At 39.1% G+C, this 16,272-nt stretch overlaps 1 protein-coding gene across 1 annotated transcript in view; it reads right to left on the bottom strand.

Moving 5' to 3' along the window:
* Positions 1–16,272, bottom strand: part of cadm3 (cell adhesion molecule 3) — a 157,508-nt gene that overhangs the window by 25,767 nt on the left and 115,469 nt on the right. Inside the window, exon 5 of the mRNA XM_037682406.1 lies at positions 14,316–14,453. Within this exon, the coding sequence (XP_037538334.1) occupies positions 14,316–14,453 (138 nt within the window). The remainder of the gene's footprint in view (positions 1–14,315; positions 14,454–16,272) is intronic.

Raw genomic sequence — 16,272 nt, forward strand, 5'->3', positions numbered from 1 at the left:
AATACTTAGTAATTATTGTCAAATTTAAGAAGAAATGTTGGTCAATTTTTGTGTAGTACATTTTTTGACCACTGGATGGCAGTATAAGACTGTTTGAACCAAAGGATGGATAGTGAGGGAGCGAGCACAGCTAATCAACATTAGCCAACACAAAAATGGCTATAACTCACCCAGTTTTACAGATATAGAGCTAAAACTCTGACACCTAAAGATGCTGCATTCTGTTGCACATAACCTCAATTTTAATATCTGACCACAAATGATCCAACTCCATCATTTCTCTGCACAAGATGATCTTAGAATAAAACCTCGCCTGAAAAGTGGATTAAATTAAGGAATGCTAGGTCTTTGGGTCAGATGACATCAAAGTCTTTGGCTGATGATATTAAAAGCACAAAGTTGAAATATTTATGGGCTCAGTGGAAACAGACTGGATACATGTTGTTTCCACTGCTTCCTGTTTGCTCTCGATGAAGACAGTCACTTCACCCACTCCTGCCTCCCTCCTGCTCTTTGCTCTCTTGTCCTGTGAACTTTATTAGAGCCTCTCTCTACATATCTTCTAAACTGTAAATCATGGATTTGGTCGGCTGGTCTCTCAACGCAACTGATAAAATTGTCTCAACGAGAAGACAGGGAGAAGGAGAGCCCTCATGCCCTGAAGGGACATTCACTTTGGGATATACCAGGGATTCCTGGGGCCAGTAGAAGATGGTGTGTCTCTCTGTATTGTCCGTTGAGGACGTAGAAGACATATACATAACTGGACTTATGATATTGGGATTTCTGCTTTTTGGAATTGGCGGGTTTTTGGCTTATTGACAAATTCGGAAGTCGTCGACAGCGGATCTGGCAATTTCGAAGCTGCCTGCCATGTGCTTCAAGCGCCCAGACTCAATTGCTTTTTGAGCTAAGCCGTAAGCTGGACATGATTTCTTAGAATTGAAGGCCACTTGCGGCTTCTGGAACTCGTTGGCGTGAAGGATTCGACCTTGGGGAAGGCTACAAGCACGGCCCGGCGGAATGACCACAAATCTGGCTGTTTTGGATTCACCATTGAGAAGTACCAGCAGAACTTTTGAAGACAGACACAAAAAAATCATTCCGAGTCAGCCTGTCCCAAAACATGTCATTATCAAATCTGGCTACCCCACTTGGCCTTGAATAGGCCACTTATCTCAAATTCTCCCAGAGGTTATGTGAATAATGATGCTCTGCTGGTCCTCCCCTCCTCCTACTCCCCTCTCCCGAGGACATCTGTGGGCCTTATCAGAATTGAGCTGTACCATCTTATCAGAACTTTGGAATATTTTGACAGTGTCCATGGACAACTCACCACCTTTGTTGACCTCCTCATGCATAAATGTATTATGATGTCATTGTATGTTTCTGATTACGTTGCAATGTCTTTTTTTTATGCAACTTTTACACTGTCCCCCAGCCAGTACATGGTGTAACATATATATATATATATATATATATATATATATATATATATATATATATATATATATATATATATATTTATTTATTTATTTATTTATATTTTTTACTTCCTCCACTCTCTTTTCCTCATCTACTTTGTATGTTTGTATGTAACAGGTAAATGAGTCCTCCAGGCTCAGTGGGAACTAACCTGTATAAATAAAGGTTGAATGAATGGAAAAAAGTATTCATAGATCACACCATGCACCACCTTTATGTTGTCCTTAAACACACAAGACAGCGGACGCACCGTGTTGACAAAACCTATCCCCGTGCAAAGAAAAGGACAAGCACCAAAACATATTTGTCATCCTCAAAACAGTGGAAGTCTCCAAAACAACAATTTCCCATGATGACGCACAAACCCACAAAGTGAAAACAAAACCAGCTGGTAATAAATGCAAATACCTTCCCATCAGTAGATGTGAAAAACAGCCAATATTTGCCACGAGAACGCCTTTCACATTTCTGATTTATTCCAGCTGATGGCTGGATCATGGTTCCATACATTTACATAACAAGCAGACTTTAGAAGAGATCACGCTACAAGAAATGTAACACCTAGCTGAAACTGCGTGGGTCAAACAAGTTTATTAGCTGTGAGCTGAAAACAGTGGCTAACCCCGTGAAATAAAAAAGAACCACCACACACACTGTCTGTCAGCAAAACTTAGAAATAAGTCTGCATGTGATGTCGTCTTTAATAAAAAAACTTCACTTTTAATAAAAAATGGCTGCACATTCACACCCACACACACCCTTTCACAGGTTCCTGTGTGTTTAAGGTATCACTAAACTGAGTATCTTTTAGACCAGTTCAAAAGTTCACAATAGCCTTAAAGATTCAAAACATTTCCAGAATATCTTATAAAGAAAGTAACATTTGTTGTGACTAATAAATCATTAAAATCCATATTAATATGAAATGATATTTTACCAGCATTAGTTGCAGCGTGACACATTCTTTTTTTAATATTTAAGCTCAGATACACTCCAGCACTCGATTAAATTTTCATGGTATACGCATATTTCTTTTTTCTATAAAGCTCAGGTTCCTGAGACAAAACGCCATGAAGCTGCCGATGCATCAACAGTTCACCATAAAATAATCTCATTAGGAGAGTTAAACAGTTGGATGTGGTGATTACCGCGGCGAGCAGGTTCGAGACCGAAGGTAGAAGCTCGTGATCGACGGGAAGAGCTGAGATATTAAAACAAATGGGCTCGAAACGTTGCTTTTGTTGCGATAGTATCATTTTTAAAATCTGTCGTTTCAACAACGTTTTCTAAGTGCTGAATTAGAAAAGACGAAACTATTTTTTAACACCCAAAAATAACTAGTGTGACATAAAAAAAATAAAATCACAAGCATGTTTCACACATCAGCTGCACCTTGCTGGTGAAAAAAGTTCCTGTTAAACTGTTGCTGTTCCCCGTTGGCAACTCGCCCAGATCAAACGCAGGCAGATCCTTTCCACGCCTGTGTGTGTGTTTACACACAACAAACTGCTGTAAAATCATCTGACTGACAACAAGCGTCGTCGCTCCTCAGACCTGCACTGATGACGCTGATGCACATCAATCCAAAATGCTGCTTTTTGCACAACAGCAGGTTTATTATTTAAAGTTATGTGCTCCTTTATGAGCTGGGTCTTGATGGGCATAAATGGACTGGAAAAATTGATCCATTCTGAGCCTGACCACCAGCTTTACTCTGACCCTGTGCCAGTTGCCTTCACTGGTTCTGAATAAGTATGCAACATGTTACTCAGGGCTCATCTTGATTATTGCAGGAGAGAATCTTACAACAAGTCAGCAAAGATCCTGTGCCTGAACTGACAAGAGAACCATTTTATAATCTTCATTTAAAGCTTGGTGTATAAATACTGGCTGGTTGCGTTACTTACCATCTGCTGTTTTAGAAAGTAGAGAAAATGCATTTCCTGCAAAAATGCAGTGTGAAATTAGTTGAAGAAAGCAGAAATAAACATCTTTGCTAAATTTTATTTAAATTAACAGAAACGAGCAAAAAAATAGGAAATTTAGTTAAAAACAAATGAAATTAGAAAAAAAATAGCTGAAAGTAGCTGAAAAGGCCAAAAGAAGCTTAAACTGCAAGAAGAAAGCAAAAACTATTGAAATGAGCTAAATAAGTGGAATTAGCTGAAAAGCTAAAAACAGCTAAATAATAGCTGAAACAGCATGAAGCCATGGAATTAGCGGAAATAGCAGAAATTAGCATAACAAGCTGAAATTAATATAAATTGATTAATAAGGCTTAAAGCACCAGAAATTACCACAAACAAATTGAATTTATGTGAAAACAGCTAAAATTTGCTTAAAGAATGCTAAAAAAAATAAAGTACTTGAAAAGGTAGAACAAGCTTAAATTAGCAGAAGAAAGCAGAAAGAACATGCTTGCCCAATTAGGCTGAAAGAAGCAGAAATGAGCACAAAAAGTGGAAAATATCAGAAAAAAAAGCTGAAATTAGCAAAAAACATCTGAAAAGTAGTTAAAAAAGGCAGAAAGAAGCTTAAATAAAGGAAGTGGAGAGAGCACAGTTTTGCCAAATTAGGCTGAAAGAAACAGAAATGAGAACAATAATTGGAAATTATCTGGAAAAAAAGCTGAAATTAGCAATAACACCCCTCCCCCCCAACAAAAGAAAAAGAAAAGAAACAGCTGAAAAGTAGCTAAAAAACAGTGGAAAGAGCTGAAATTACAAGAAGGAAATGGAGAAAGCACATTTTTGCTGAATTAAGCTGAAAAAAGTTTAAATGAGTGCAAAAAATGTGGAATTAGCTGAAACAGCTTATTTAGCATAAAAACAGCAAAATATTAGTTGGAATGGCAGAAAAATATTAAATTTTCAGAAATACGCTGCAAACAGCATAACAAGATGAAATTAGCTGAAAGAAGTTAGAAAAACAAAAATGTAGTCGTTAGCAGAAATCATCTGAAAGGAGCAAAAAACAGCTGAAAGTAGCTAAAACAAGTGTCAATTTTCAAAAGGAAGCTGAAAGAAGCTGAACAGAACAAAATGTGAAAGGAGCAGTAAAAGGTTGTAATCAGATGTAAAGATCTGAAGGATGTAAGATGAGCTCAATTAATTTCCTAAAAAGGTTAATATTTCAAAAAGCTAAAGTTGCACCAATACCAGGATTGTCCTGAAAGAGCTGAACATTATGCAACAAAGTCATCAGGTCCTCTGGACATGATTTAAACTTGTTGGATATTTAGCCTGGGTAACTGAGCATGAACTTTGAGGTTTTGATTTATTGATTACTATTGATCAAATTGTTGAAATAGCACAAAAACTGTGGAACGAGAATCACGTCTAAAAACGTACGGAAGAAAAATGGATCACTGTGTGAGCGACTGCTTCGTAAACATTCACACAATCAACACAATTACATTGAAATCTCTAAAATTATTATAAAATCTACTTCAAAATATTTGCTCTGATTTATTTTTTATGCTCATTTTAGTTTTTATGCTTATTTTTTGCTTATGTTTATCTAATTTTAGCTTTTAAATTTAGTTTGACTATTCTTCGTTTTTTTTTTGTATAATTATGGCAATTTTACCTTTTTGCAAAGGTTTTGTTGATTTTAGCTGTTAGCCTTGTACTAATTCCAGGTTGAGTTAAAAGTTTGCTTAATTTAGCTTTTACAGTTTTAGCTTTTAGATGCTGCTCTGCTGGTTTAAGCTTTTTGCTTCTGTACTTTTAGTTTTAGCTACTGTTCAGATTGTTTTAGCTTGTGTTCTACATGTTTTAAATAATGCTTGTTTGAATTTAACAACTCAGTTTTAGCTTCTTTAATTTCAACACTCGGCATTCACTGCATTTTTTTTTTTTTACAGAAAATACTTTTTTCCATTTCATTTTTGAGTCGTCAGCTTTTACTTAAAACGATCACGTGCAACAATTGATATTTTCTATTTGCCGACATTCTGACACTTCATTTTGAACCAAGCGTTCTCCTACTGATTGAAAAACGCAAACAAAAAGAAAACCGATCAGAATATTGAGAACAAAAACGAAGGACGAGGAATGAACGAGAGAAGCAGATACTAGGTGCTAATTTCTGAGCTCTTCAAGTAAAGCTGATCAGTTGCTAAAAGTAGAAGCGTGTTGTTCTTCCTGGCAACTGAGAGGTGTGAACACGTCTGACAGTGAACAAGAAGAAACACATGCTCAGCAGCACAAGCCCTCCCCTGAAGAGGAGGAAGGTTTTAAAATAATTGAGGAAGGTTTTAAAATAATCGAAACGCATCACTCTTCCTCCCTAATCAGATTATGACGAGTGAAAGCTCCGAAGTGAGAGCTATTACCAGGTAATAATTTTCTAGGAGAGTTGCAAGCATGAGGAGATTGAGTGAACCCAGAGGATGGAGTAAAGTGTGGTGTTTAATTTGGTGCATTTCCATTATTCTATTGTTCATATAGCATTATCCACGTCTTTTACTTTCTATTTTTAACAAACCAAGTTTACTCTTAGAACTGCGACAACAGGTTGTTTTTTTTTTGTGTGTGTGTGCATCGGTACTTAAAATAAAAAATAACTCTTACAGAACAGAAGAACCCGATGTCTGCTCAGTTGGTGCCAGAAACAATGCAGCAGTCGCTCATTAAAATGTCAGGCATCAGAGGATAAGATGAAAAAGAACACACAGCAACGCCCAAATTATTAAAGGACCACTGCTTGATGGAATGCTGCCTTTTATGACTTTTATACAGTTGTAGCTGTAGGCGGCACGGTGGATCAGTCGGTAGAGCTGTCGACTCACAGAAAGAAGGTCGCCGGATCAAATCCCGGGTGGAGTTTGCATGTTCTCTCCGTGCTCCGTGGGTTTCCTCCCACAGACCAAAAACGTGCATGTTAGTCTGATTGGTGACTCTAAATTGTCCCTAGGTGAGAGTGAGAGAGTGAATGGCTGTCTCGTTTGTCTCTATGTGTCCCTGTGATGGACTGGAGACCTGTCCAGGGTGTCCCCCGCCTCTCACACAGTGACTGCTGGACATGAGCACCAGTGACCCAAAAAGGAAGAAACAGGTAAAGGTAAATAAAGGTTGCTGCTTTTGGTCAAACCTTGTAAATGATCTCATGAAATGTGAGACGTCACATGAACAATCAGTCCTTGGATCATGTGATGAGGATAACTCTCAGCTACTACCTCATTAATAGTTTTAAAACTCTCCGAGTTATAAATAGTTTTGTGTGGGCTGAAGCTGTGGCAGCCATTTTGGATTGAGTGATAAGTTTTAGATGTGACGTCCAATGATTACGCTCTGAGGTTTTTTATTTTTTTAATATGGTTCAGTGGATATTTGATAACAGACAAACAGGGTTTGTGCAGATTATAATTTTATATGTTTTAAGTAAATTTGCTGCACAATGTTAGGTGTCTGTGTTGGAGAATAATCAGCTACTACCACACCTAATGTTAGCTCTATATTTGTAAAATATACTAAAGTTGCTCAGGTCTGGAAATCTTAAAAGGAGTTAAATCACAAAAAGTTTTCTGTTACAGATTTACCATCAATGATTAGTTTTTTAGAGTTTATTCCAGTCTGTCCACTGGTTCATAAGATATTTTGCTGATTGTAAAGACAAGCATGCACACACACAGATATAGGTATCTGACAGTGGGAAATAACAACATAACCAATATTTGAGTACTATTTATACACTAATTTTTTCTCTTTACATGCATACCTACAATATTATCTATCGTTGTCAGATTCTTTATAACTACCGTACTTTCCGCCGTATAAGTCGCATCAGTCCAAAAATGTCTAATACAGTAGAAAAAAACGTAAATAAGTTGCTTTGCTGTTTAAGTTGCATCTATTACGTGTCACCAACGACGCGTCGTATTTGTTACACGTCACCGTTGACCACCCGGAAACTTGGGACGGCCACGGGCGCGGGAGCGTGCACAGGAGGACTTTAACGACAATTTAACAAGATTAACACTTAGAAACAATTATTTGTTTGCTCGAAACTATAGTAAAGGCGTGTCTCGGTTTAACTTTTGCTTAATAAATTCACTTTAATGGTCAAATCAGCTGCATTTCACCTGGGCGGTGCAGTTGATTTGACGTTTGCTCCAGGAGGTCGAGAGCGAGACCAAGGTGGCTTGGTAAGGCAAGCCAAGTGTCTCATTAATACGTAAAAGTGGCTATTAATGAGACACTTGGCTTGCCATAGCAGTCGAGGGCCCTCTAGCGGCTACAAATGGTAATTTTTAATACTTTTCATGTCAGAATGAATAAAATCGTCAGATCTCAGCCAAAAATTGGGTTATAAATATGGGAAAAAACTTAATTAGTCGCATCGGTGTATAAGTCGCAGGACTTGCAAATCTATGCAAAAAAGTGAGACTTATATGGCAAAAAATATGGTAAAATATATAAAGTATATCCAAAATGTGCAGCATTCTACACAGTTGCTGTAAAAAAAAGTTGTAAAATGATGAATATTTGGGATATGTGGATGCATTTTATAACTTTTCTAATATTTCATAAAATATTTGATTTTTTTTTAAAGTATTTTCCTAACTGTAAGTCAGATTCACCGATAATGATAAAATAAAAGAGATTTGCTTTCAACCTCAGATTATGTTTGCCAAAGTGTTTAATATTTTCTGTGAGGGCCTAATGCCAAGTCCAGATTATTGCAACACTAATTTGCTAATTCCTATAATCTCACATTCTCCACCAACATCCTTTACATCTCAGGGCCATTTCATGGATTCCTCAAAGCTGCGAACGCAGGTGTTTCATAGAAATATAAAATAATGGTGTTTTAAAGGAGTTGTGTTGCCATATTAAAACTTCTTATGTATAAACATTCTTTTTCCATTTGAACAAACACTACCGTCCGCTGTTCCAGCAGGTCCCGTGTGTTTCTATTCTCTGGAGTGACGCACGCCCGTGCACCTTCCACATCCACCCCACGTGCGTTATGACAATCTGGGCTCAGCTGGTATCGTTTTAAGAGCTGCCATAAATCCCCATTATCCCCAATCCGATTCATCGATGTCACTAAATGATCCATAGCTCCTTTCACACAGTACAACTAATACAGACTTCAAAGCTCTTAGCCGTTCATTCTTCTCCATTACCACTCCCTTCTCCTGCACTCCCTCGTGCGTTCTCGTCCGCTCGGCTCCCCTCTGTCTGAATCTGAATCCAGTTTCTGGATTTTTCTCTCTGTTTCATCAGCCTAAACACCTTTTCCCCCGCTTGTTCCACTCCTGAGTCCTTGTCCCCTCATTTATTTTTTTATTTCGTCTCCCGTCGCCTTATCCTCTAGACCCCGGTCTGCTCACGCTCAGCCACAAAGTGTCCTTACTCCTCCTTTAGAGGTTTTCTTAATTCCCCTCCTGCTGTCTCTTTTTTCTGTCTGTCTCTCTTTTTGCAGCTTCCATCACTCTCTCTCTCAGTCGCTCTGTCTATTTTGGTGCACATTTTCCTTCACTTGCTCTTCTGTTCTCAGCCCCTCACCATCACTTTCTTAAAACAACAACTCGCTTTTCCTAACTGTCTTCTCCTCTTTCCTTTTCCCGTGCAGCCATAAAGGCTGTGGCAAACAGCAGTCTGCTCTCATTCTTCCAGCATCCGCAAACTCAAAACAAAAAAAATAAAAAATGTCCACAGAGTGAAATTGCATGAATGAGAGGTAGAAATAACAGTGACCTGTGGTGCTCCGTGGTCAGAAATAAGCGCTGTGTGTGATTATAATCTCACCATTACCACAGTGTTTGTGTGACAAACTAAATGGGGTATTTTGTGCATGTGTGTGTGTGCATGTGTCATTCCATCAATGACTGACTGCTGTTGTGCAATGTCCAGACAGCTGGGTGAGGCCTAAAACACACCATCATTCATACTGAGTTGATCCCCTTTTAAATCTCTTGTCCTCATTTCTCTGTTTTTTTGTTTAAAGAGCACCCAGGCCTCGTCTGACGCAGTACGACTTCTAAACCTTGGTCATTTCCTGCACTGGCAGCTAGAAGGTTCCTCTTGCAGGATAAACACTGAAACTCCAACAGTTGTTCTGGAATGAGTTGATGTTTCCTGTTCGATAAGCCTCCCAAACAACACCTGCCGCCCTTAGTTAAGGCGGTTTTTCACCGGACGGTGACTGTTGGAGACTAGCTGGCAACTCAAACGTGCAAGAAAATAAGCAAACTTTCTCTTATAGTCTCACTGGATTTTGACTTTTTGTGACCAAACATAAGCGAGCAAAGCAGCGACGCTTGATTGAAAAATAAATTAAAAATCACCATTTTTGTTTGCGTTCTTGGCATATGTTGCATAATATTTTATTGCCCGTCTCCATCTACATCATTCATGCTTTGGTTTTCTCTGTACCCAACTTAACTGCCACCCCCACATTTACAACTTTTGCAATGAAGACAGGCAGATTTGAGTCTTTCTGTAGTTATTTTTAATTAAAGTGGTTTTTAGACCTGAACATTACTCAGATTTATGTCAGAGGAGAGTTTCCAATGCAGATGTCAAATTGCAGTTCCAGCCCTCTTGCTGGGTTGAAATTCAATTCGAATTCAATTTAAATAAAAATAAAAACTTTATGAATCCCAAAGGGAAATTAAATGTTGCTGTAACTCATCATCCTGGTTTCATTAAAGAGTTGTTATAGATGTTGTGCAGTCTGTCCCACAGCAGATCCAAAAAACTGGCTGCAGATGCTGATCTGTCCACCCGGACCCAGCAGACCTCTCGGTCCTCTTGGGCAGCAGGACTGCCTGCATGCTGAGCAGAACTCCTCCTCAAGCGATGGCCACTCCTTCCAGCAGCCTGTTGAGCCCCTCGTCCCCACGGACTTAACTGCAGGTGTCGAGGGACGATCCTGGTCCTCCCGCTATCACAAGCCCAATTTTCAGCAAGCTCCAGGATCTTGGCGCTCAGGCACTCGAGCACTGTCACCAGGTAGATGGGAATGCATCCACGGCACCTCCTTTTCAACCGAAGACGTCCATGGCACTATTCGAGTGAGTTTGAGACACCTATGACAACTCTGTGATTATTTTGATAGAAATTTTTGTCTCCATCATTGTCTAAACATGTTCAGAACTCTAGCAAAAGGACTGTGTGTGCCTGCAACTCATGTGAAGAAATTAACGTGCACGTCGTAAGAGATTCTGGAGGATCCCGTATTAATGTCGTTCGTCAATTAGTTGCATGTTAGTGAGACACTACCTTTGTCGACTTTGACAAAATGCTACTGGCTGCTGAAATGAGACTGAAGTTTCTGTATGCCAACAAATTATATTACAAATAGATACATGGGAACCCAGTTGGTTGGCTGCAGAACAATTTTTAAGTCCTGCCACTTCGAGTAAATAAATGGGATATTGTCCTGAATAAAAATAAAAATACACTCCAAGTTATTTTTTTAGATGTTGGTCTTTGTTGATTCATGTGATGTATGTTTAAATATGCATTTCTTAAAGATGTTTAGCTTCAATTAGTTCTTCGAGGCTGTTGACGATTGTGACATGTCGATGAGTTAAAGGGGATGCAAGAAGGACTTTTAAAACTACAAAGTATGTTGCAGCCTAGCGTGTACATCTAGAGCACACTAGACACAACTCTAGAGCATCCTCCAACAAAAATACAAGTTCACATTAATAAATATCTGAAGCGCCACAGCAGGGTCTCCCTTTACACCTTCAAAAAGTTCCTGGAAACTTGTATCTTTAGAGAAAATCTCCTCGTCCTTCATTTATAAAAGCCTGATCTGCACATTTTAAGGTTATTCTGTACTTCTGTTTTTTTTAACTGTCATCAATTTACCACTAACTGTTTGGTTTAGCGCAAAATATTTGGTTGACTGGTGAAAAGTTTTTGATTAAATAACTTTCTTTGCACTGACTGCAGTAGCTCAGTAGCATCACTGTCATAACCCTGAGAATGTGGATTTGAGCCCAGGTTGCAGGATGGGCATCTGGCATTAAACAATTGCCAAGTTAGCTCACTGTAATGACGGCAGCAGCAGGGCGCAGCCAAAAGAAAAACAAAAACAACTTTCCTCACACTGAGATGGTGAGTTATGTTGAATGTAATGCAAACCACCAGCTCATTTAGAGCAAATGCTTTTAAAATGAATACATCTTGCAAAATCTCTGCATGACAATCAAATGGAACGTGTTTAACGCATAATAACTTCGCTTAAAGAATGACTAAAATTATTATGTACTTTGCACTTGTCATGATTCTGATATTGTTTTCTTTTCCTCAAGGGATGCACTACTCAGACGCTGCTGGCATGAAAGTACATGGAAATGAAAGCAGAAGACAAAAGATAACAATAATTTGCATTTTGGTACGGGAAGGATTAGTGGTTTCGAGTTCAAACCAACATCAGGGATTAAAGGAGAACTTAGTCAGTTTCTTTATTGCCCACAGGTCGAAACAAAAGGGGGATAATGTTTTTGTTGGTGTCTCTGTGCATGTTTGTACTCTGACCACTAACTGATCTTGAAATATATTTTTAAAACGTTGCCATTAATAAACACAATAAACTGCATGCCTGTTAGAAATATAGACACTAAATGAATTTTGATCAAACTTTCAAAAGTTAAGTACTGGATTATGCAATGGCGTTGTTTTCCTTGATGTTTCATTAAAATGCTTTAGCAGGTAAAATCAACAGCATACAAAAACTGAAACATTTGTGAAAGTAAAAAACTTAAAGCAGGGTGTATGTACTCACATGGGGGCTCGTGATTCATGCGTGCATGAAGCCTAGAACCAGTCAGCTACTGAGATGGTTCAGTACCCAGAATATTATGTCCCAGTGTCACCTTTTGCAAATCATTGTAAGATATGTTTTGCATTTACAAATGTCCTTTCTACAGGCAGACAACATATTATTTTTTGCATCCACAACAAATATTTTGAACAGATTAGGTTTTGAAGTCAAGCAATTCAAGATGACTGCCACCGCTATTTGACCTTGGCTGTTATTAAAAAAAATGGATATAACTCTTAATTTTACAGATATTGACCTAATTTGTGTAGAAGTAGTTGATAATCATCCTCAGTACACACAAACTGCTAACACATCTCAGATTATTGCACGAGATTGCACATACGTATGTTCATAAAAATGACTGGAAGACAGGATTTCCAGCAGAATATCGCCCAAAGCGTCACACTGCTCCTGCTGGCTCGACCTCTCAACAGAGAGCATCAAGTTGCCAAATCCTCCCGAGGTAAGTGACACACACACCAACCTGGCCATCCACGTGAAATAAAAGAAAACATGATTTATCAGACCAGACCACCACCTTCCATTTCTCTGTAGTCCAGTTTAAACAGACTTCCAGTCGCTGCAAATGGCACATTCTTCTCCACACTTCTCTCATTTCTCTGTGTCTCCTGTTTTTAGTTCAGCTTGTAACAAAAGGAGCAGATAATCTGTCCTCAGGCGGGCAGCTTTCCCATTCTGTCTTCGCTTTGTAGCTTTAGTCCATTCTTTTGATTCCTTTCAAACCGTAATTATAACAACACTGCCAAAGCATCTGGACAACATGGGCATTTTGCACAACAAAGCCAGAGTGCAGCATTTTTATGTCAATAAATCGTTATCGTATTATATTATCATATTATACTTGTACAATTACAACACAAAAAGCTGTAAAAAGACCATTTACAGCTCTAAACAGTGCGGTTTATGCACGGTGGAGGCTGTGCCGACAGACAGAGGGCACTGCTCTTCCAGCGCAATCCAAACCAGCAGAGTTCCTTGTGAGGGCAGATGGTGGAAGAAGTAAAAGGGCAGCAGAATTAACACTCACAACATGCTTTCTTTGCTCAGTAAAGCAAAGCAGAAAGCCTCTGAGTGATGAGGCAACAAGAAACAATGGGGGTTTACAGGAAACATGGCAGTAATTTGGAGCGATGCCACCAATGCCAAAATCATAGATGTGATTCAGGGTCTGCCAGTCGTCCAATTAATTTGACTTTAGCAAGCAAAGCCTTTAGAGTGGTCTTATTGTGAGTTTTATCTGTGTTCTCTCTGTCTTTATGTTTCCCTTCTTGTTTTTCTGCAACAAAAGACCAGTGAGCTCGACTTCATGCAAAGCTCCCTCTATCTCTGCTTCTCTGTTCAACCACATCCCTTCATCTTCTTCTCTGCCTTGGCTTTTATTGCTGGGTTCTGTCGTTATCCCCGGCTCGATCCGACTTAGGCTATCTCTCACTGGCTACCGTGTCACTCCGGGTTGCAGATACGTTGCAGCACCCAAATAGCAGTACTTGCACAAATAAACTCTGGATCAAAATGTGAAAAAGAAGCACATACACGGTCCGTGGATTTATGGAAAGGCATTTGCAGGTTCAAAATGGGGAGGGAAATTGGGAGAGAAGGGTCATGGACATGCTCACAGTCTTTTTCTAAACTCATACAGACAAGCAGCCTGCTTTCACACTACGACACAAATATTTCAAGACACAAGTTTAGGACACAGAGAGACACCCGGTATTAAAGCAAGGATGCTATATTTACACAGCATGATGTCACACAGACTCTAACAAACACAACAATACAACTGAGGCACATGTGCACTGATTTTTACATTTATTTCACACTCGCAGATTGCTGCCATACCGACCAAAACAACAACATGAAAAAAAAAAAACATTTTTGCATTCCTTCTGAGCAACCTTCCTGCACCCGCGTCCAACCCTTACAATAACTCGACTGTCCAACGTGCAATTTTCGCACCACGTTTTGCACAAAATTACAAACAATCCACAAAACCAAGAATTTGTGTGTGGTGGATCGCTCACCTTCCACCTCCTCCCTTCCTTTGAACCAGCGCAGCTTGGCGGGGGGCTTGCTGCCTGTACTGGTGCAGGTCAGGGTGACTGTTTCTCCGTCTCTCACTGGGTTTTCAAACCCAGAAATCTGAGGTTTACCAGGCACACCTGGAGAAACACAAAGCAACATAAAGTGTTGGAGAGTAAGCAAGCTTGACAGAGGAAACTTTTGTGCTGCAGGACCAACCTTGTAGCTAGAAACAGCAATAAATAAAGACTAGTGGCTAAGCCTCAAAGAAATACTGCACAGGGTTGCAAAATTGGGGTGTACTGAATTGGCTGAATGTAGGGATAAACAAAATGGCATCCTCAAGATCCTCAAGCTTGAATTTATTTGGTCTGTTCTGAAAACTCGGGATGGAAACCAGCTGCGGGGAAAAATAATGATGTTTTGCACCCAAAATTGTGCATATTCGTGCAGAGCAGATCAAATGACCTTCCGGGGTCTCCTACCTAGTCTCTGTGTTATTAGCGTTTGTCATGGCTGGTGCACTAGAATATTTCCGTTTTTGTTGACAAGCAACCAATTAAGGCTGAACAGATAATGACTGTTGTGTCTCAGAGGGAAAGCCTGAAGTTACACTAGTTAAACATTTTAGAGAGAAAACTGGGATTGCTGGTTGGGTTACTTGCATGGGGTTTATTGCATCTTCTTGTCTGAAATACCAAATACTTTTCCAAATTTATACCAAACTTTGTTACATGTGTTTATTAAGTATTTCTGTATTCTGTATGAAGACAGTCCTGGAATCATTAGGTGCAACATGCAACCTGGACTGACTCCTAGTTCAAAGCAAAAAGTACAAAACAAAACAAGGGGAGCATTCACGCCCACTGCCAATTTAGAATCTCCTCTGAGCTACATAATGCAAATGTTTTCCTAAATTTAAGCAGGTATTTATTTTTTTTTGTCTAAACCTAGCCAAGTACAGTATGCTTGCCTAAAACTTCAAACAAAAAAGACACATCCTGTACACAAATGATGATCAAATATTAGAGAATAGAACGCACACAAGTCAACCAGTGTTGTACTGGTTAAAACTGTGTTTTTGCCATCAAAACACTCAAAAAGGTTATTATATGTTATTTAATAAGACTGCACAGAAAAAACAACATTCAGACAAACACATCGGGGAAGGTGACCAACTTTTAATCCACCATTTGTAACATTTTGGCACTTCCTTATCATATCTTTATGTAACTTTACAATCTCCAAGTTTTCTGCACAGATTTTGATGTGCAGAGTATTTCATAGGCGTAGACAAAAAACGTTTCAATCAAAACCATACAAGAACCCTCTCTTTACAATTTTAGGACCTAGCCGTGATTATATTTTAGCGTCGCTTCATATTTTTGTCCCCTGAGTTGAAGTTTGAAGTCCTAAGGCCAAGCAAACATTTTGTAAATGCAAAGCTTGACTTCAAGGGCTAAAGACCAACTAATAAGAGTGGGGCGATAAAAGTCTGCTGATAAAAGCCAATCAAAAGGTTTAAAATCAAAACCTTGCAGGAAGGCAATGCTACAAATCACTATTCACACACGCACCAGTGATAATCAAGAAATCACTGCAACTGATTAAACTATAGTCAAAAGAACTTGCACCATATGTTTCTGTGGAACTTGATGAAACTATTTAAAGTAAGACAGCATAACCTCATAACATCTAAATTCATGCTCAGTCATCCAGGTACAAAACCCAATAATGGCCAGTCAGGTCATCTGGTCAGTTTCTTTTTTGTGGATAGACGTTTAGCTCTCTATCCGGAGGGCTTCATCAGGACAGGACAGCCCCCAGAAACCATCTTGGTCCACTAAAGGATTGTGTTGCTTAGTGGGGAAAACAGTTTACATGGGACTCCTCAGACAGATGAAGCCCTCCAGATAAAGGGTGAAACGTCTTTCCACAAAACAGAAACTGTCCAGATGA

The sequence above is a fragment of the Nematolebias whitei genome, chromosome 9 (assembly GCF_014905685.2).
Source record: "Nematolebias whitei isolate Nwh7 chromosome 9, NemWhi1, whole genome shotgun sequence".
NCBI classification, from domain to species: Eukaryota; Metazoa; Chordata; class Actinopteri; order Cyprinodontiformes; family Rivulidae; genus Nematolebias; species Nematolebias whitei.